We start from the raw sequence: 23,355 nt of genomic DNA on the forward strand, positions 1-23,355 counted from the left end.
AATGTTTTTGAGGTGGAAAAAGGCAGTCCTGGCGATGTGATTTATGTGGTGGTTGAATTTGAGCTGACTGTCGAAAATGACTCCGAGGTTGCGGATGTGAGGGGGGGGAGATAGAGTGTGGCTGTCAATGGTGAAGTTGAAATTCTGGATGTCTTTGATACGGGATGGGGGGCCGATGATGATGATGTCTGATTTGGCAACTTCAGTTGGAGATAGTTTGTTTGCATCCATGCTTTTATTTCTGAGAGACAGTTGGTGAGAGTGGAGTGTGTTGTGGGGGTGATGGTTTTTGTTGAGATATAAAGTTGGATGTCATCGGCGTAGCAGTGAAATTGAAGGTTGTGGCGACAAATTATTTTGCCAAGGGGGAGCATGTAAAGGATGAAGAGGAGAAGGCCAAGCACCGAACCCTGGGGGACGCCTTGGGACAGAGGAGCAGTGGAGGAGGTGCAGTTGTTGATGTTGATAAACTGATGTCTGTCGGTGAGGTAGGATTTCAGCCAGGAGAGTGCAGTGTCAGTGATGTTGAGTGATGATTCGAGGAGGGACAGCAGGATGGTGTGGTTGATGGTGTCGAATGCTGCGGTGAGGTCGAGGAGGATGAGGATGTTCAGGTTGCCGGAGTCAGAGGAGAGGAGGAGGTCGTTTGTGATTTTCAGAAGAGCTGTTTCTGTGCTGTGTTTTGATCGGAAACCGGATTGAAATGGCTCAAAGAGGTCATTGGAGCTGAGGTGGGATTTTAGTTGTGAGGCAATGACACGTTCAAGTATTTTTGACAGAAAGGGGAGATTTGAGATGGGCCGGAAGTTGGACATGATGTCAGGTGTGAGTCCAGGTCTTTTGAGAATGGGTGTGACAGCAGCCAGTTTGAGAGAGGGGGGAACTGATCCAGATCTGAGGGAGGAGTTAATGATGGTGGCGATGAGCTGGGACATGGCAGGGAGGCTCTCTTTAACAAATTTGGAGGGCATTGGGTCAAGTGTGCAGGTGGAGTTAATTCCAGTCATGAAGTGGGACAGTTGCATGGGGGTCACAGGGGAGAAGTGGGACAGGGGCTGTGAGGTGGCTGTGATATGTAGTCACATTTATACAAGCCAGAGAATACTATAAGAGAGAGGATGCATATATGGCCGACGGGGACCCTCCAGGCGTCCGAAGCTAGAAGCAATGCATTCTGGTACATGTAGGCACTCTTTGAGCAGAAGAACCGGACTTTCTTAATCAAGATGGTACGCGTTGAGGAATGCATGCTACAGTAAACTATATTTACTTGCAACACTGATTGGACAGCCACATAAACAGTGGCAAATTCTGACCTCCAGTGCTATAACATCTCATTTGCTGCAGATACTGAGAAGTTTATTCCAGGATGTGTCAGTACACTGTGACATCTCTGTTGGGCGAGGTTAAACAAGCACCAAAGCACTTTTCTGATTATACCAAAACACCTATAATACCATTACCATTACACCTTGTAATGAGGACGAAATTCCACATGCGACCATCATTGTTAACTCTGCTTGATGTTGATCTTTAGCAGATTGTAAGCTTTGTATTTATTGCTATATTCAAAATAATAGTTTTTTAGTGTTTTGATAACAGGAACATAGTGTTACTTAGTTACACAGTTTACTGAAGACATTCACAGTCTGATATTTGTGTCTTCTTGTCTGTCCTTCACGGCTTATATAAAATGAACTCTTTCAGATGGACTACTTAAATGCGAACCAGTGAGTTGTGTTGCAAATGTCCTATTCACTCCTCCAAACGCTCATAAATATTCACCAACAGCATCAAATAAAAAGATATGTCAAAGTGAGAAGCATTTGAGGTATTTTTTACTGAGCATTTGTTGCCTTTGACACAAAAATAGCTACAATTTCCTCTGCAGTCTTAAGAGGTTCATTCTGAATGTGATTTAAAGTCATTTTAGTTCCCGTGTTTAGGAGTTGGAGAGAAAGTGAAGAGGCCGGCGGCCCATTTCAAACGCTAAAAATACTACAAACATCCACATCGGAGGTCAAGATTGTTTCCATTTTGCTTGTCAACCTAATGACTGTTTGTAAGTGTGCTGGGAGCAGAGAAATTCGGTGCTAAGTTTGATTTTTATTCTTAAGAGCCATTCAATATTTGAGGGAAAACTCCCTAAAGGACTGAAAGTATCTGTAAAACGTCAAAATGGTAACAACTATGAAAAAAACCCTGTTATTTCTAGTGAAAAGATAAAGAAGGCAATGAACAAAGAAAACTGTAAAGAGAGAAATAAATGTTTTGGAATACAGACATCACAACTGTTTTGATTCATTACGAGAGCACATGTGTACAGAAACACAAGTAGAAGGTGGACGGTGAGCAAAGGAAAATCTCATTATACACTGTATATGATTTATCCAAACTTCTGCAGGTGGTAGGCAAAGGCATTTGAAAGCCAGCCAGTTTGTCCTAACAGAGCCGGGAAAAGCACAGTTTTCTGTGTAGACTAAATGCCAGGCGTACAGATCAAACCGCAGTCTGATCAATTACACAGAGAACCTTTGAACCAGTAAATGCCATGTGGAGACTTCACATCTGACAGGGTTGTATGGGGGGCATGAAGGGACAACATTAATCCAATAGAAGACGTTTTTTCCATCTGTCACATCGAAGAAAACGGAAATTAATGCAAGAAAAATTCTAATCATTCAATACGCGCAACACACACTGTAGCAAACACACACTGTAGCAAACACACACTGTAGCAAACACACACTGTAGCAAACACACACTGTAGCAAACACACTGGGTGGCAGTCTGCTCCATTATCAACCGGCAGCAGTGACAGATCTGGTCACTCTTTCTACATTTGCCTAATTGCCTCCAAACCACAGCCGACATTATGTAAAGATAAATTGACAAGGAGTCCTGTAAAATGGACGCTTTGAAATGGAAATGTTTGTCACACAAAGGTTTTTTGCTAAAAGGCTCTTTGTGTTTGTCATCATTCATTGTGCGAGACCCTGGATGATTGACTTCCTTAAGCTAGCTGAGGGGCATTGACATTTCCAAACCCCTCTACAAAGATGGATACCTTTCTATTGAACCGCCTTCTCGTCCAGACAGCATGCACACTCCATGGAGCGTGTTGTGTTCTGTCAATAACTCTCATGCTGGTGTGCGTAAGGCAGCATTAATCAGCATTAGCATTTTTTTAAAAATGGGTTTATATGAATATATGTTTATGTTAGGATTGCGTGTGTGAAGAGTGCAGGAGAGAAAGAGTTTCTTAACCACGCTCCACAAATGTTTGTATCATTTGTGCTATCATGTGTGCATGTGTGAGTGTGTGTTGGCACAACATGTTTATATTTGCAGAATGGATATCCAGAGCTGCAAGCACACGTTTAATGTATGCCTGTGAATGTTGAGTCACTGCAGAGAGACACTTTTAGGTACAATGACAGATGATAGGTAGGATAAAGAAAAAAGGGAATCACAGGAAAAATAATGTTGGAACAGCCGAGCGCCGGGGGTTTGAGAATAAAGTCTAACAGGTGTTGATTTGAAGCTTTTTACTCTATTAATTTTTTTTAATTAAATACCTTCCATATTTTGTGCAACACGTATGCTTTGGAAAGTCACTCACTGAAAAGATATGAAAGAGGGAGGGCATGGGTTCCATAATGGCTGCAGGATAACTGTGTGGTTACTTTAGAATAAGGAGAGGCATATTATATATTTAGTGTATACAGCGTGTATTACGCCTTACAGAGTGTTGCTGTCCATGTTCTTCTTAATCACAGAGATGCATGAAGATGATGGCAGAATGTGGGTTGAATTTAGTGGCTATACAAAGAACATAATCCCACATAATGTTACAATTTCACCATACAGAATGTGATATGTCTGCCTAGGAAATAGCACAAACTGAATAGTAAACTATGATATGTATTGCAAAATGTTTGCAGAAAAACCTCACCTCGCTTTGAGGTCCATTTAGCAGCTGCTCCGGAGCTTGTGATCATATTACATTATATTAGCAGATGGATTTTACCTAGGTGTGAAAGCTTAAACCTTGACGTGGGAGTGTCTTATCATCTGCTGTTTCCAAGAACCAGAATGCTCTTTCGGTCTTAACTTTTAAGGACAAGACGTACTTGAAGTCTTTAGAGAGGAATATCGTTGTAATCCCTGAGCTGGGAACAGACCTGGTTTCCACAAAAGATAATGAATGCAGTATTCAAGGTTAAGAATGAATCCAGGTGCCCAACTATAACAACATTTACCTTTGTTTTAGAATCAACACATGTAGTAAGTGTTATTCTAAAATACAATACATAAAGCATACATCTGCTGGCACCTGTGAGTGTGTGTTTATCTGAATGGACAAGTGAGTTGTTTGTGTTTCTCTGTGTGTCTGTATTTAGATGTGTGTTTGTGCTAGCTGTATTCAGTAGAGTCTCGGGCCCTCAGCTGTGTTCGGGTGGGGTTTGATTATAAAGGGATCAGGATCCGCGGGGAGGAGAGGAAACAGACACACTACAGAGCAGCTCTGGTACAGCCCAAGGCTCAGTGCAACGCTGATCAACCTATCAGAGGATCCAGCATCTGGAGGAAAAGTCACTCTGGGGTTTGTGGTAAATGTTGAGAAAATGCTCCATCTATTCCACTTGCCAACATGTTAGAATGAGCAGGGATATAGCACCTGAGCGCTAGACCGAGACGCAGTTGCATCTTTGAGCCCTGGCGGTGTTTTGAGAGGCAACAATCCAAATTGTGTCTGGGTTTACCAGATTTCTTTGTGTGTCGAGGGGAGGCAGGCAAAGTGAGCCTTAAACCTGCCTTGTAGACATTTCCAAAAGAAATCAGTGATATGACATACAATAACATCAATAGATTTGTCTTAATTCATGTATTGCAACATTGCTATGTGGGTATTCATGCATTGGAGGCGTGTGTGCGCCCAGTTTCAGACAGGTCCCATCTTTGGTTGACAGCACTACTGCAACACTCATAACAGCCTGGGAAAATGTAATGAGACAAAGTGTCACAATATCTCACATCGCTCTGCTAGCCCTCCGTTCTGACAGTCTGACTCCAAATCACTGTGTGTGTGTGTGTGTGTGTGTGTGTGTGTGTGTGTGTGTGTGTGTGTGTGTGTGTGTGTGTGTGTGTGTGTGTGTGTGTGTGTGTGTGTGTGTGTGTGTGTGTGTGTGTGTGTGTGTGTGTGTGTGTGTGTGTGTGTGTGTGTGTGTGTGTGTGTGTGTGCTCGTGTATTCAATGGCTCCATATTCAGTGTCTGTTTATATTTTGTGTGGGAAGAGGCCAGGAAAAAGCAGCCAGGAGCAGGAGAAGCCAAGCAAGCTGCCACAGAGCCACCAGTATCACACTGCCTCAATCTCTATTTCTGTCTCCTCACAGAAAGAGGAAAGAAAGAAACTGGAGATAGTGGAAGAATTACAAATAAAAGGAAATAACGAATACATTCAGAGAATTATCTGCATTTGTAGACGTGCCCTTGCTTTTGAATGCTTTCCCTTTATTTCTCCTCTTCGTGTCTCCAGATATTTCCTCCTTCCCTCTCTGCTTTGCATACTTTTTCATTAGTCACTCCTGAGCCTCTTCACCTTCTATTTCCTTTTCCTCCCTCTGGAGATGTGTAAATGGTTGGTTTATCCTCCTTTGCCCCGTGGGTCCCACCAGGCTAATTTCCTTTGAGACAGCAGGGTTTGCAGGTGTCCCTTTAGGGCTCCTGGTGTTAGCAGTAGCACTTCCCTCTGGGCATTACATGGTTTGGCCTGTTCTTTGATAACTTTATCTGCCTGAGACACCCAGGGTGAGATCATTAACACACCTCGACTCAGCTTGAAGGAGCTAGACGTCTCCTAAAAGGGATTGTTAATGCTGCTTTTTTATTTCCTTCCTTCACTCTCTATTCCTTTCCACCTGGGTTTTTCCTTCGTGTCCTTTCTCTGTTACCTTTCCTTAACTTTGACCATGAATCCTTCCATTCTCCCTACTCCATTTCCTTCTTTCTTATCTTTTGGTTCTTACTTCTGTGAGCGTACACACTTAAAAATACAATATCTTCTACTTTTAAAGTAGAGCAGTTCCCCAGAGGGGTGAATGACAGGCTATTCTCTGCCTCCTGTCGCTATTTCTGACATACTTAAAGAGGAAATTGTAGAGTGGAATCATCTATTTTTTCCTTAGTGCTGTCAGAATCATTAAATCATTGACAGAGAAATTATACAAGGATGTGTTTCTGAGTTAAAGAAGCTCTGATGTTGAATCTTTATATCTATTTCTGAAAAGAACTGGTTCATGAACCAAACAAACGGCCTCTGGTATATCTAAGGAAAGATTTTGTTTTCTATTTTTTTTTAAGATAATTTGTGTTTGACAGTCAATCACACTCAGGCCTGGTCAAGGGCTGCATCCTTCTAGTCATCTTTTATGTGTCTCTTTCTCTTTCATGCTATATTTATTGCATCATTTCTCTTTGTCACATTCTTGTCTCTTTTTTCAGAATCTCTGTCCGGCACCGGAAAGGACAAATATGAAATGACTTTGTACTGTTTGGAATGGTTCACTTGAGTGTGTACAGTATGTGTACATGCCGTTGTAAATGTATGGACTCTATACATGTGGTCAGACTTCTTTGAGTGTCCGTACATCCTTAAAGAGCATCATGCAAAAGGAAGAACATTTGGTCAATTTACATTTCTGAAAGAGGACGTATTAGGCTTTCAATAAATGGGATGTTTATTTGAGGGCTGATTCACTTGATGAAAACCTTTGATTGTTATAGCAATTATTAGACAATAATATAATTTGTAGACTACATAATAACTTCAAGTTCTGATATAATTATGTTAATTTTTTTATTTAAGTGAGTGAGTCAGATAAAAGTCAAACTCAAATTCAGTGTTATAATTAGAGATGTCCCGATCCGGATTTTCAAAAGATCGGAATCGGGAGAAAAAAAATCGGGGATCGGGATTTTTTTCTTTCTTTTTAAATACTTTTTTTAAAATGTTGTATTCAATGTTACAAAACAACAATGACCATGTTCAAGTCTTAAAGTCATCCTGAGGCCTTAGTTTTGTTTTCAAATTACACAACATCATGTATGTGTTGCTTCTTTGGGGCTTGTTTTCATAGACCTGGTTGCTTATTTCTCTCAAATCTGGCAACAGGGTGGGCAGGGCGCAGTGTCTAATTGTAGCAGTAAGCTAACGAGTACTGAAAGCTTTATTTTGTTTTGATCCAATGCTGCACAACTGAACTGATCCAATGCTGCTGTGAAAGAAAGAAGCTATATCCATGTTGGATAGAATATCCAATTTAAATAAAAAAAATAACCTTAAGGGACAACTTGAATGCTTTTTTCTCTTTTTTTTCTCTTAATGCATTGCATAAAGATCGGATCGGGAAAAATCGGTATCGGCAAATTGTCAAAATCAAATGATCGGAATCGGATCGGAAGCAAAAAAAGGTGATCGGGACATCCCTAGTTATAATTGAATATTTATGGATAGATCTGCTAAATAAGATTGTTGTAACTGCTGGTAATTCATGTTATAAATGTGTTGACCCTTTTTCGTTGCAAGCTCTGCACGGTAGCTGCTCGAGTTAATCTAAGCTAACCTAACATTCTCAGTGCATTTAACCATCGTTTAAATCTATGTTTGATAGCGAGCATTTTTCTTCTTCAGTGTCAAATGCAAATGGTTGTCAGCACGTTATCACACATCAACTGTTGATGTGTGGAATGGGGTGAAAACAACAGCAATGTGTGATTTGTGTTTGATAGCATGCAGAAAACAAAACATGGACACTTATAAAATAAAATACTGGTAGTGCTAGCAGTGGTCCACAACTCCACAGGATGCCTCTAAAGCGGCACAGGACCATTAGAGCTAGAAAATGTGTGTGCATTGTTGCATGTGTTTTTATGCCACTCATGTGAATGTAGCATTATGTGATCCAGATTTATACCAGAGGATATTTGTCCCAGTGTGCAGGTGTTAGTGTGTCTGTATGTGTGGTTTCTTGTGTGAGTGTTTCGAGAACACTGATAAGGCCCCCATGTGTAAAACCCTGTTCCCTCTCTTCATGGGAAATCAATTTGCTCTGCTTTCTACGTGGCCAGCCTTTTATATGCTTCACTTGTCACCCAGTGTATACACAGTCATTGCCTCAATCCATCCAGCACGATACACACACACACACACACACACACACACACACACACACACACACACACACACACACACACACACACACACACACACACACGGGCTGAGCTAAACCAAACACATATCAGACACAAACATGCATATTCATTAACTGCAGCCGATACTTCAGCTGAAAACTCAATTACAAAAAAAGAGAAGTAAAGATGAAGCAACTCAAGGTGGCAGGTGTGTGAATGTGTGTGTGTGTGTGTGGGAGATTAGGAAAACAAAGATGAAACATGTGTGTTAGCGAGAGAGAGAGAGATAGAGAGAGGGAAAGATAAAGAGCGAGAGGTGAGTCCTGGCAACTTGGCCAGCAGCTCATTAATCTGCAGGTGTGTTTATACCAAAAAGACACTGCATGCAGCGCACACACACACACACAAAACCACACTGACACACACCCTGCAGTGCGTTCTCATTCAACTCCGCAGGCAGTATGTCCTTTGTTTCTCATTGTCCCGAGGATTTTGGAGAGGAAGGAGTAACCACGTTGATTAAGTACGGGGAAATGATACAGTCCACCCATTTCTTATAAAGTGTTGTATAGAGTATAACTACACACTTGTACACAGCTGCAGGTACTTGAGGTTGCATCCATGTGTCTGTTAGCTGAATGTTGAATCTTTGTGTTGGGTCCAAATGTGTACATTTCTATGACTCCATTTGTCTATGTTGGCCAGTTTTGACTATGTGGTTGTGTCTATGTATCACAGTTTGAGTTAGATTCAGTTATCCTGCTAGTATTGGCAGCATTGCAGTAATGCTGGTGGTATCTTCTGTGGTGGGGGAGGGCACAGCCAATCATAATGTTGATTTAGGAATACGATGGCATTGATTAATTAATGAGGCATGTGAATACGGGCTGAGCCAGCCAATCATCGCCCTTTAAGAGCTCCTCAGCTGCCGACAAACTGTGACAAACTGCTGGTCATCAATTTCACCAAAGACAGATACTCCGCCTCAAAGCAGACCTCTTGCATGGGTTAATAGAGTCACTGCGTTATGTTGTTATATAATCATGTAGTTCTAATTGTTTAGAAAACCAGAATATTACACAAGTTACAATTAATTAAATATAAAATCTGCAATGTGGTGTTCCTACAGATCTGTGTTTGCATTGCTTAAACAAATCAGATAAACCTTTGTTAATTGGGGCATATTTTGTACCATAGAGCTTTTTTGTTTTGTTATTGACAGAATTGTCTGACTAACAGAAAGAAAGTAAATAAGCACATTTTGGGAAAATAACTATAAGTTTATCTACATAACAAACATCTCATGTTTCTACATTCTACGTTTTGAATTGGAATGAGCTGCCGCAGCTGAACATTGAAATTACTAGCAAAACAAAGTTTACACTTAAGTTAAATATATTCAAGATTATGAGGAGAAGTATTCTTTCACTACACAAACAAGAATGTTTATATTGTCACAAAACCTCTGGGTCCCAGGGGGTGTATTGCAGAGAAAAGGGAACAGATTATTAGCCAAAATATACCAGAATTGCTATTTCCTGTATTTACCCCCACTATCTTTGCAGAGCATGTGCTGTTGTACCATATGTGAGCAGGTCTTCATTACATTATTCATCATTCTAAGGCTGCATTCTTTCACCTTGTGTCTATAGCAGGGGTGTCCAAACTACGGCCCGGGGGCCAAATGCGGCCCACGGACCATTTTGAATCGGCCCTCAGCTAATTAAAAAAGTACAATGAAATACGGCCCACAAATTAAACATCTGCTATTGTACTTCTTAAACATATATCACAGTATTTGTGTGTTAATAGACTCAATTTCCAGATAAATTCAGTCAATTAAAGTTGAAAAATGTTCCAACAAATCTTAGTTGATAAGAAAAAAGCCCAATAACTTATTAACATAACAACCTTGAAATACAACCTTCATATTTCCTCTTATTATAATAAATCTGAGCCTCCTGTTTTAAGGAATGAGCTGCCAACACAATAAATGAAACCCTACGGAGAGCTGTGTGTTTTTTCCAACCGTAATTGACCTACATTTGATTGATTTTCTAACTTATGAGGCGATATGCCTCTAGTGAGGGTCCCAGCCCTTTGTATATTTTTCTGTATGCGGCCCTCTGTGAAAAAAGTTTGGCCCCCCCTGGTCTATAGCATTGAATCTCATATTGCAGGAAAATTAAGAGCCAAGAAAGGGCAGTAAAACTCTAGACTGTATTGACGTAAGCACTTGAACTTGGAGGACTTGGAGCCAAACACATAAATCCATTCCATCATTAATGAAGGACTGAATGTGATGTCCTGTGTGGTGCAGCAAGGCAGCGCTGGCCCTTTCCATCCGTCTTTCTCCACATATCCTTGCAACTCACTGCAAATCTATCATCGGCATCTTTTGTACAACTTGTTTGGCTATAAGTCTGTTTATTTTACATAAATATGTCTAGCTCTCACCATAGCATTTTCCCTTTCCGCCTAAAACTACATGATTTTGGAGGACAAATGTTCGAAAAGCACCATTACCCTCATCCATAATCTTGCCCTTCTCATTCTATCCCCTTGACCTCATCTCTCCGATCTGTGGACACGCTGGTGAGGTGGGTTAGGGGCCAATGATATTAATAGCCGCAACCTCATGAATCTTTCAAGCTCAATCATATGAGCGTGATGTGAGGAGTGGGTCCCAGAGGATGAATTAGTTAATACAGAAGCCCAGCAGGAGCGTTTCTCTTGGCCTCTTCAAACATGAGGAATGCATTAGATCTTCATATGTTCTCGGGTAGATATTGGTTTTATATAAGACTGGCCCAGACAGGTGTGTGGGAGGCTGGATCTGTGTGAGAGGAAGAGTCAACACAAAAAAAAAAGAGGTTAAAGGAGAATATTTTTCACGCACACACTTGTGAGCCTATTTGGCAATTCGAGTATGCAGGTGAGTGAGCGTGTGAGCTTGAAAAAGTTTCATTTTATGCATGAGTACAGAGGCATTCCTGAATGAATAATTGTATTGGCCTTTGACAGGAAAATACAGAGCAAAAGAGAGACACAGAGGGAAGGAGGGAGCCGTGGAGAGAAAGTGAGGGAGAGAGGTTAGGGGTTGTGGGTGAGAGAGGAAGTGTGGCAGGAAATGAAATGGGTTATTTAGGAGAAATGCTGGGGGGCTACAGGCTTGTTTTCACCCCAATGTCTGCACTGCGGAGCAATTCCAATACAGTGCTGTGCTGTAGGTCTTACCAAACAGGGTGAGGAGGGGGAGAGAGAAGGGCAGGGAGATGCACTGAACATGAAATGAGAATAAAAAAATGATTGAAGCGAGACAAAGAAAATTATAGAGAAAGGAAGACGTGGCCAGAGAAATAAATGCATACATCTTCCTATAAAAAAATGTACCGCACGAGGAAGGAGAGAGGTGAGAAGTGGGAGAGAGAACCCAGATCTTATTACATGATTGGAAATGAGTCCAGAGAGAGGGGAGGTGCAAAAATAATAATACAAATATAAAAAAGGCATCAGGTGTGCTCCGCGTCGAGCAGAAAATAAACTTGAGGACATTTCTGTGTGCACAGATAGGAGATGTTCAATTTATTTGGCTGAAATTGACCTGGGAGTTATTCGAACCACCTGTGAATCTGCCTGAATGTAGTTTGTTACGTTCTGATAGGACAGTGAAGGTGTCTCTGCCTTTTTCAGATGTGTTGTGTTATGCCCACCTGCACTCGAAGAGTTATTTAAAATAATGTATGAGTGAGAGAACAACATGGAAAAAGAAATGGCAGCTCAGGTGGTTTTATGTCCTCTAACTCAAGATGATAAAGAAAATGGAGGAGGATCCACACTGGTCCCTGAGGAAGACAGATGGAGAGGACGAGGCACAGGCGGCTGGAAGACAGGATGAGAGAGTGCGATAAGAGTAATTTCCTCCTGTGAAGAGGAGCACTTACCACCTTGACCTCACGACGTTTTCTGCATTTTGAATACACGTGTCTACCAGCTATTTGTTTGGAATCTGTTGCCAAAAAGAAAACGATGCATTGATGTGTCTGTCTCTTCTTGTTGGTTGCTCCAGATGCATTTGAATGTCTCACAGAAAGTGATTTATCTGCCTGCTCGCTCCCTCTCTGCTGAATGACTGATGGGGCTTCAGGTCGTTCTGAAGAACAATCAGCAGTCCAACAGAAATTATTTCCCTAACTCGTGCTCCGGTATGAATCACGGAGATGTGATGACCCGTCTTCAGCGATAGACTGCGACAGCCAGGTTAATGTATTTCCTCCACAACAAACTGCATTTGAACTAAACAAAAATAGCTGCTGCTGTCAACAAGAATGACATTTGATTTTTAAAAGATCCACAAAAGAAAACAAGGCCGACAGAATTTAAACATGGCAGCTCATTTTAAATTCTGCTGCAGGCGAAAACTCAGAACTGAGAACAGAGGGCATGTCGGGCAGGATGTTGTGCTCTGGCTTCCTGTAACATTTACAATTGATTCTAAGGTTTTCCTTCTTCTATACAAAGGCCTTAATCTTTGGGACTAAGCTCTATTGCTAACTCCTTTGTTTTCACTGTTTGCCTTCAAGAACATTGCGATCATCTGCTTTGGGGTTTTTTCAGCAACAGCCGAGCAAAGATCGGAGAAGCAGCCTTTGTCAATAACATCCCAAAACTACAGAGCACAACACTCTACATATAGATATCAGACAAACCAGCTTCCTAAATATTTAAAGAGAAATTGAACTCTATTGACTTCGCTATTCAACGAGCTGAGGCTTTTTCTTTTTGCACTTTGCTTAGCACTAAAGCTACAATTATCTTCGTTATTTATTATTAATTGTTAAGTTATAATGTACCTGTTTTTATCATTACTATCATGATTTTCAGACTGAGAATATTAATGTATTGTTACTTTCATTACCAAGTCGTTTTTCCCATAAATAAATGGCATTATATCCCTCATTTTAAGTTCATTTGGTCTATTTTAATGTAAAACAGTCATTTAAAGAATGTAGTGCATGTGTATTTCTCATTCGAGAGTCAGAGATGAATTATACAGTCTATAAAGTGCCTTTTTTCTTATGTTTACATTCCATTTGTACTTGTATACTGTACAGTATGATCTGTCTTATTTTGTAGAATAGAACATCTGGTGGATTTGTTCAATGATGCATCACAGATAGGAAGTGACATGTTGACTGTGTTGCATACTGTAGCTTGACTGATCTTCAGTACACTTGAAGGCCCTGGACTCCCACACAGGAAGTACATGACGTAACCAAACTCTATTTCCTTATTCAAATGATCACATTGTAAGTTATCCCATTATAATGAGAGAATACATATCCATACAAATATATATTCCCATAGCAACAGGACCGACTTTCACTACAACAAGAATGATTAGAGACATTTAGATAGAAATATTTGGTTATTTTATCTCAACATAATGACTAGAAGATAACAACCCCCCCCCCCCAGAGGTGTTTACATCTCTATTCTGGGCTATACTTTATTCTCTCATATCTGTGAACAAATGTTCATTTCAGCTTCTGGGAAAAGAGCATATAATTCATTATTGTATCTCAACACATGGCCATCAAACTGACAGGCTGTATAGTGCTTCATTAATCACACATCCTGCAGCACTATCTAGACTTTAACAAACAATTCTGCTGATTAATGATATATCAAAACCTAAAGCTGAGATTTCGATAAAAAGTGTTACATGGTATTGTGTCTTAACTGACAGCCCTGAATCAATTTAGATCACACAAGGAATACAGATGAAGCAAAAGACTCTTAAGATGAGAATCTAGAGGATCTGTGGAGCTAACACTCAAACGTCCACAGCTTTTCTCCCGCGCTCTCTCTCTCTTTCCCTCATAAATATTAACCAGAGAACTGCAGTAGAAACACAGGCCATCAATAATGCAGCTCCCTAAAACGCTTCTACCCAAATAATTGCAGCTACAAGCGAAGTCCTGGAGACAGCCGTGTTGCATCGGTAGTGCCACTGCCTCATTTCTTACGAAATAACAATTTTATGTGAAAAGCAGGAACAGAACAGGAGATACTACTTTATTTAAGTAGTATAGATTCATACATCACAGCCATGCCATATAACGTGGCTGTGATGTATGAATCTACACTTGTTAGGCACCTAAGGAGAACGAATGTGACCTCGGGTCAACCATGAATAATGACCAGGAGAAATAGAAGCTGTAGATGTACAAATAAACAAAAATAAATGAAGGCACAGTATCGCACAGCACTGTGTTAAGTCGGTTAAATTGTGGTCAAGCATTTGCTGTAAAAAGCAATTAACCTTTTTGCCTATATGGCCGTAGAAACATCCGATATGCAGCTGTTAGCAACATAATCAACATCAGCACTTTAGTAACACTGGGAAAGGTAATTAAACACTCGTAGGAGAAAAAGAGCTGGAGGACAGAGACGTAAGCACAGAAGTAATGAGTAAATAACAAATATTATGAATGTGCTTTCCTCCTCACATAACGGTACGTCCACACTGTTCCATCGCGTTGAAGCTTGCCGGTGGGCGTGTCTTGCGCATGACCAACAACCAATCACATTCATCTCCTGCCCCGGACACACAAGCACACGGTTTGATTGGCTAGAGCTTGTACTGGCATATGATTTGATTGGCTGGCACTTCCGTCGCCGCTTGAAAAGTTGAACTTTCCTCAACTTTCGAAGCGAGCAATGGAGGCAAAGCGACGGAACCACAATGCAGTTCGGCAAAGCTTGACGTCACCCCATTCAAAGTGAATGGGAAGCGTCTCTGTTGAAGCACGCAATGGAACCTGTGGACGTTATGTAAGGCTTAAATGTCCTAATTTATTCTCATCGCATTAGGTCTCAATAACAAACCCAAACTACATCGACTGCAGAGATTCATTAGAAACTACATGTGTGTGTAATTGATGCAGCTTACATACATTTGTCAGAAGTTATTGATCCACTGGCAGATTGTTGATTGATCTCCAATGGTTTAAATGCACAGGCACACCTTAATGCTGCATAATATGTACTAGTTGCTAAAATATTTGAAGGTTATTGATAATCAGACCCAGGACAAAGTGTCCCATATGACCCCTGAACCCTGATCTATGACCTTTCTCTAAAAGCATTGACCCTTAAAATCTCAGCTTGGCCTTTGTTCTGCCTACACATGAATATGGATCCTGCAGAGTTCGAGAAGTCGGGACTAGCAAAAGGTATAACATTTATTCTGGTCATTTTTATTTCACGACATCCAGGATATGGAATTGTTATTGTTATTTATTATAGATGGTGCATATGTATAATAACAGTTCACATTTAAAAACAGGAATGGCCTTTGATTTTCTGCAAGGCCTTACATAGAGCAGATGGAGCTCAGTGCTCAAAACAAGCTTTGGAAAAAAGACAACTGCCGAAGAGAAGCTTTGAAAGCCAAAAATGTGAGACTACAGTTCCAATGGTTCCAAATTACACCACAAAAGAGGGTCGCTTGAGCACGTCATCTAATATTTACTTCAATTCAACCCATGGTTCTTTGGCCTGGACAACGAATCAATGTTCCAGACTGAACGCCGTCAACAACAACAACAGCTCAATGACACCCTAGGGTTTATGTTGCTGAATTTCTTAAAGTCTCGTAACTAAGAAAGTCACTTTGATATGTTCTGCCAATGCCACATCTACTTTATTTTACAGTTTTTCTTGAGCACTTTAATCAGCGGCTACATCCTTCACTGATCCTGATCATGGCTCCTTTGTGGCCAATGTGTCCTTGCGTCTCTTTGCCACACACACAGACACACACAACAAAAACAGTGCACAGCCATTTTCTGACAGCCGCATTCTCCCTTCACACAGCTGAGAGGAAAGATGAGCTGCTCCTGGGGCAGAAATGGAAAACACACACACACACACACACACACACACACACACACACACACACACACACACACACACACACACACACACACACACACACACACACACACACACACACACACACACACACACACACACACACACACACACACACACACACACACACACACACACACACACACACACACACACACACACACACACACACACACACACACACACACACACTCTCACACACAGCTGAGCGAATATAACAAGGATTCAGCAACCTCTGTCACAACCGGCTGACTTGACGCATATGGATATTCCCAGTTCACTTTTAGTCGTGGAGCTTCAACCAAAACCACTGGGCCTGACAGGAAAACTCATCTTGGCTTTGAGAGCATTGAATCCAGAGTCCTAGCAGCACAAACAGGGAAAGAAAACCCACAAAGGGAACTAGTTGTTGCTTTATCTAGAATTCACTGCACAGCCGAGTACATCTGGTAAATGTCATGCCAACATATGCATGTCTCGCTTCCCCTTATTCCACAGCGACACAGCATCTGTGTTCAGCTGCTGACCTCTGACCTCTCCCCCGCTCAGCCCCGACCCCGCAGTGACTCACCGATCTCGCAGCTCTCTCCAGAGAAGCCCTGAGGACAGTAGCAGCTATAGCCATCCCCTTCCTGCAGGCAGCTCCCTCCATGGAGACACGGGTTGGTCTGGCATGGGTTATTCTCCACTGTAAAGACAGACAGAGTGGGACAAATGTGAATTTATAATTGATTTCGTACAGGGAAAAAGCATTACCAAAGTGCCTCAAATGTTGACAAACTATGACAGGCAGTGAGCCAGCATTATGCTTTTCAATATCCTGACTGAGCTCATCCTCGAACAGAAAAAGAGAAGAGTGGACAGACAGTATGAAGAGACACGTCCGGGACTCCATGACTTTCTAAAAGGAGACAGATTGGATGTTTTTACGTATGTTGTGCCAGTTTATCATGACGGATTCGCCAGGCGAAGGACAGGGTGCTGACTCGACAACCTCCAGCCTCTCATCCCAGGTCCCCCGATGAGCCAAGACCCTCATAAACTAGCTAGTCATCACCCAGCCGTGCATACTGGCATGGGCATCTATTTTTATGGCACATAACAGCGTTGCAAAAGAGGTAATAAACAGATTTTATGTTGCTGGGCTATAACTCTATGCCTTGGTGGGAAACATTTAGCAGGATGAAGGCGGAGATTGAGGAGATTAAGTCGTAATTATTGCTCTTATATTTTAGGATGGAGGGAGGAAGAGAATTTGACAAGGACGGTTACCGCAGAGCGGACGTCAGGAATTTCTATTCTGTGTGCAAAAAGGACTGGAAGGAACTGGCTAGATTACGTTTCTTTTTATTATCCATCCTGATAGGATTGCAGCCCCTGACACAATCTGCCAGGCCATCTAATACACTGCATCTTCTCCATAATAACACCCAGACTCACGTAATGATGTATGAGCAGAGGGATGCTTTGCAGAACACAGAGTGCAGTTCCCCTGAAAGTCTGGGAACATTTTGACTTGTACGTTGTTTATGCATGTGTGTACGTTTGCAATCATATGTGTGTACAATTGTGGATGTCTGTGTGACCCTGACTCATTGTAACGCTGGAGAGAAATACATCGACGTGGGTGTGTGCTCAATTTCCTGTGAAACGGAATGATAGACTCCCACCGCTGCAGAGAGGCAGCTGGTGATACACAGGGCAGGTGAGATGGAAAGGGTGCCTTTGAAATGACATACTGTAAAAGGGATTCACTGAATGAGAAAAGTCATTAGAGACAGGCTCTTTTCTAAAATCAACAGCAGAAAGGGGGAAAGAAAAACACCCTGTGTGTGATTTGACAACATTATAGCTTAAAGGGTAATGATAGAGATGGTAAAAAAGTGCTGAGCAGTGAATGACACACAAGATATGTTCAATGTATCTGCCTGGTTGGGTTTCAAAATGGAAGGTAATGGAGGGGGGAAATGGAGAAAGGAGGTGAAGGAAAGAAGCTGCTTGAGTCATTATCCATCCATCGCTCCATCCATCCATCCATCCATCGCTCCATCCATCCATCCATCTGTCATCAAGAGAGTAATTTATAATTTCAATAGCTAACATTTAAAAGTAGTTTGCCCAACACTGTAAACAACGATAAATCCAAATGTTAATCTGTTTCCATCAGTGTAGAAAATATAAAAAAAGACTAATATTGTTGCTTCAGATTGCTAGCTTGGCGTTGTTCTATCATGCTTAAATGATTAGTTTGCTGTTGCTACATGTTAACAACCCAACAATGTGCCATATTCAGTCCATGCATCAAGCAGGCAGGATGAAAGCATGTCACCGACAGCTCCTTCGGTGTGTTTTCATGAGGCAAAATAGGGGAATGCGGGAGTTTATCAGCGTGAACCTGAATCTACTTTACTCTGCTGCTGCCAACAGCAACTGTTCAGTTAAGTGATGTGATATGAAAAGCTATTGTGAGTCAGACTTGTCTACGCTCACTCTCGATGACATATAGAAAAATGTCAAAATGCAACCATTTTGGAAAATAAGCTTTTCAAGGTGGCTTCACGTTTACACAGAAATGGCTCACAGTACCTTCAATTTCATGCGTTCGCTTTTTCTAATCCACTGTGAAATGTAATATCTTTGTGACATGAACTCGCGAAATTGCCATCATCAGGTGATATTTAATGGCATTTAAATATTATATGATTGTGTTTGTGTGTGGCATTTAATACATTATAAGCCTAAAATATAGAATATCATTCTATAAATTAGGCATGAGTTTATTTAATGCAAGCAATGAAGTAGGAAAAGGGGGAACTAGATAAAAGGTTTAACATTACTGTTGTTTCTAAACCAGAAATAGACTACATTTTGATTATTTATAATTAATTGTCTGAGTTTTAACTATTTTCTTAAACAATAGATTTAAAACTATGACATATTTTACTCAAAAGTGGCCCTGAAAGTAAAATAAATCTGAAGTATTCATCCTGTGGGGATACAACATGTTAGGGCCATCCATCTGGTGGACATTAATGCTGAGATAATATTCGCACACTAAGTCTGACATGTGGGTATCTCGGTTTTACATTTCAGCTCTGCCACAGCACAGGCGGATATGTATCTGCTGCAGTGATGCACACAGTGTGACTGACAGCTGAGGGCGGGTCATCAAGTCGCCTTAGTGAGGGGGGCTTCAGCAGCGATAAGGCCAAACTTCTTAAGACCACTGCGAGTCAGTCACACCACAGAGGCTGATACTGCAGCTCGGGCTAAATGCTTTATAGTTTGTCGACGTGAGAAATGAGAGTGACATATCTTAAAACATAATCAATAAGCTCCTTAGGATTTAAGTGGATGGCATCACCATCTGAGAGGACCATTAGAGCACAGCTAGTGTGTGACAACTGTGTTTACTTGTGTGTGGGCATGCATGTGTTTAACACCATCTAATCCTTTAGGTCTATTTCTATTGGTCCACTTTCTTAACAAAATAAACGATTTATTTATATAAGTTCAACAGTTCCAGTAAATTGCCCTGCTAAAGAGATGAAAAGGACTTTTCCTCCAGTAGAATCTGCTAGCGCTGATAAATTGTGGCTGTGCTGTCTGTGGTTATACAGACTGAGAGTGGCGCTGCAGCAGAATAGCACATTGATCCAATCTGCAGACAATTAGTTACGACTTATTACACACAAATGAGACTGTGTTCTTCACCATCTGTCCACAAACATGAGCCTGCAATCTTAGTGGTGTCATCACATGTACAGTAGACAGAAACGTAATGCATGAATGGATCAACACACGCTCGAATCAGCCCTGAACATGTAGCGCTTCAGTGTTTAAATATTCACGCCAGGGCTTTAGATGACATTTTGCGTTTTCATAATTAGGACGGTGCGTGTGTGTGCAAAGATGTGAAACAAAAAATTAATATGCAAGTGAAGAACAGATTAAAAATGCGACAGAGAGGAAGGAGGAAGAACAGAGAGACCCTGGTATTAGGCGGGGAGACAAATTAAAATGTAGTATAGAGTAGCACAAGCATAAGCGAGAGAAAAATATCAGCTAGGGAGGGACAGAAAGTCACAGGGGGGGCTATCATACATTTCCTCCTCTCTTAATGCGTGCTGCTAGCTTATGATTAATTACACACTGCTCTTAAAATAGGTCTCCTCTTCTATGCAGACTGTGTGTCTTTCTTTTTCTGTGTGAAAGACAGAAATGAAAAGAGAAAGAGAAGAAGGAAGGAAGAACAGTTTCTGTAGCGCTACAGTTTATTATAGACACAAAAGAGAGATATATTAGGTCTTACAATAGTTCAGCTGTCAGTTCCTTTGCAGGCATATCTATCAAATAGATCATATAAGGTATTTTCCCCTGACATTGAACAGATGTCTCTTCAACCCTGTGCACAATTTCTTAAAATATGTCCCTACGTGTGACATTTCACTGCTCCATGGGATCATCTGAAGTTTTCCTAAGCCTCCTTCCTTAGAGATTATCTTAGCCTTTTCCCACATTTGGGAAGATACTCCCTGATGTCAACTCATACATGCACCCAGGATTTAGAACGGGCACTGAAAGAGGATTGGGGATAAGGAAAATGTTACGAATCCCATGAAGTACCAAGCTGAGTGGTTAGCAAATTCAACATAATGGAAGCCTGCAGAAAAGGTTGAGCTGACAGAAACACTGAACTCTCCACAGATAAACGTGTTAAACACACACACACACACACACACACACACACACACACACACACACACACACACACACACACACACACACACACACACACACACACACACACACACACACACACACACACACACACACACACACACACACACACACACACACACACACACACACACACACACACACACACACACACACACACACACGCTTGGAGCAAAACTGCACTCGCACACACTTGCATTTTATTGTATATATACACCTGCTTATCAACCGCCGCGATGCTGTGCTTGGACTCACTGAACCTTGTAATAGCTTTGCTGAGAAAGAGATCATGCAATGGCCCGTTTAAGTGTTCCCCTCCATGAGCGTGATAAGACTTCACATGCGGCCAGAGCTGCCCCGCTAAAATGTTTCGCTCTAAGGTGCTGAGGCACACAGCACAGTTAGAGCCATATGGATAGCTGCACTAAACTGCAAAGCATGGACTTAATACAGTCCCTGTCATCATCACTTTGACGTAATGTGAAATATTCATATTGTCACTTGCATGATGACCGCAGTGAAAATGTGTTTTATGCATTGAGCGTTACAGTGCCATACAAGGCATACATAATGCATCAGTGTAAGTGGCTCTGTCAATGCTGAATGTCACCTACGTCTGGCCCAACTATGGAGGTAAGCCTAAATTAATAATTTTCTGCAGACAGTTCATAATCTTGGATAATCATTATTCATCGTTTAATGGTGATGTACTTACGAAAGCACATACAGAACACAGCGACATTGCTACAGCAGGGCCGCAGATAGTATCCATGCAGACAGGAAATGATGGCGAGTGTACCAGAGATGTTACGGTAATGTGGGACTGGGTATGGTTAAATAAATTATGATACAAGTACAACCAGTACCAGTACCTATAAAGTGATACTGCAAAACAATAGGGAATGATTTTAGATTGGATACCTGTCATGTCACTACTATGCAATGAAGTCTTTACTTCCAACTCCATGCAATACACAGCACTCAACTAAACCACACAGCAGCCTGTATTGGTTATAGCTGCTGTGGTTGCGGGTCGATCATGTGACTCATTAAATAGAATAACACTTGAGGTGATGGCTGAAAGTAAAATCCTTTTTTTCGATCTGGGTACAAATTGGATCAAGTGCAGGTATCTTTTTACTGGAGTAGTTTTGATACTCCTTGGTTCTGGGTTATTTTAGGTGATGCTTGACTCATTACCTTAACTATATGATAAGTGGTAACCATTGCAACCTGACCTTGATGAGTATGTCTGTCTTCTTTGTCCCAAACGCAATGACTGTTGTTACCGTTCACCGTGTCATCTGCATGACCCGAGTGTCTCCAAGTTTCCGTCCCTTCCCAGACAGGAAGGACTGAGGCAGACTCACAGGAAGGAATATAATCCATGTATCAACGTGTCCCCTGACAGACAAGTCACTCACTGCAGATGAGCTACAATTACTGCCATGGCAAGTTGAATACACACCAGAGGAAAATGAAACCTATTTCTGCTGAAATAGAGATAACACCTCTCTCTTGCACTAAGACGCAAACTCCAATGTGGTCTCAGATTACTTCAAAGTGATTGATTTGAGGAGGTGAGCTGCATGAGGGTTGAAATGGAGGGTGAGGAGGTGGCGGAGGAGAGAAGAAGAAGAGACGGAGAGAGAGACACAGAGGTTAGGTTTTTGTTGGTGGAGCTGCTCCAGTTGGTGCTGATGATGTCAGCGCCCCAGCAGTCAGTCTGCAGAGTCAGACAATCTAATGTGAGCAGAGCCTGAGCGTCTGCAGTGAGAGCATTACATCAAACTCAATCCATGAGGTCGAAAACACATCGGGGGGGGGGTCAGCGCGCCTCGCCTCCCTGAATGTAGGCGTCCACCCCTCTCTTCAACCCACTGTTCCAACTGTCAGTCAAAAAAAGCACGACAAAAACTATTTTTGGAAATGACAGGACAGAAAAGAACCAAACATGGATTTTCACACTGAAAAAACAAATAAAGGACAGTCAGGTCATTTGATGCCGTATATGGTTGTTCTGTAAGTCTGTTTTAAGACACTGGTACTGGCCTGCTGTGGATTGATATGATTCTCACTACTTCGTGACCTTGGTTAAACCCTACACTCCAGCATATGCACTTCACTCTGCATTGGCCAATCGGTTACCACTGTACCCTCACTGTGGGGGGGACCCAGTTATCGCCCTGTCTCTTTTCTATTTTCGCCCCCGAAATGGCAAAATAAGCTACCCATATATCAGGAGTTCTGAAAACTCTTTAATCTCAGAGGAAAAAACCTGCCTGTTTTGACTGCACCTTGGCCATTAGAACTAACACTTATATTGCACTTATTATAAGTGGCTTTAGATGAAAGTGATAGCTAAATGTACTATAATCTAAGTATAGGTTTTATCTATACGCGGCGGCGTGTGGCGCAGTGGGTTGTGCGTATGTGTTCGGATCAGGGTGTCGTTGTGTCCCTGGGCAAGAAACTTCACCCCA

At 41.6% G+C, this 23,355-nt stretch overlaps 1 protein-coding gene across 4 annotated transcripts in view; it reads right to left on the reverse strand.

Moving 5' to 3' along the window:
* ncanb (neurocan b) overlaps nt 1-23,355 on the reverse strand; it is a 148,640-nt gene that overhangs the window by 44,915 nt on the left and 80,370 nt on the right. For all 4 annotated transcript variants that reach the window (XM_079679761.1, XM_079679763.1, XM_079679762.1 and 1 more), the window contains one exon: nt 16,704-16,820. In XM_079679761.1, the coding sequence (XP_079535887.1) occupies nt 16,704-16,820 (117 nt within the window). The remainder of the gene's footprint in view (nt 1-16,703; nt 16,821-23,355) is intronic.

The sequence above is a fragment of the Notothenia rossii genome, assembly GCF_949606895.1.
Source record: "Notothenia rossii genome assembly, chromosome: 1".
Classification (NCBI taxonomy): Eukaryota; Metazoa; Chordata; class Actinopteri; order Perciformes; family Nototheniidae; genus Notothenia; species Notothenia rossii.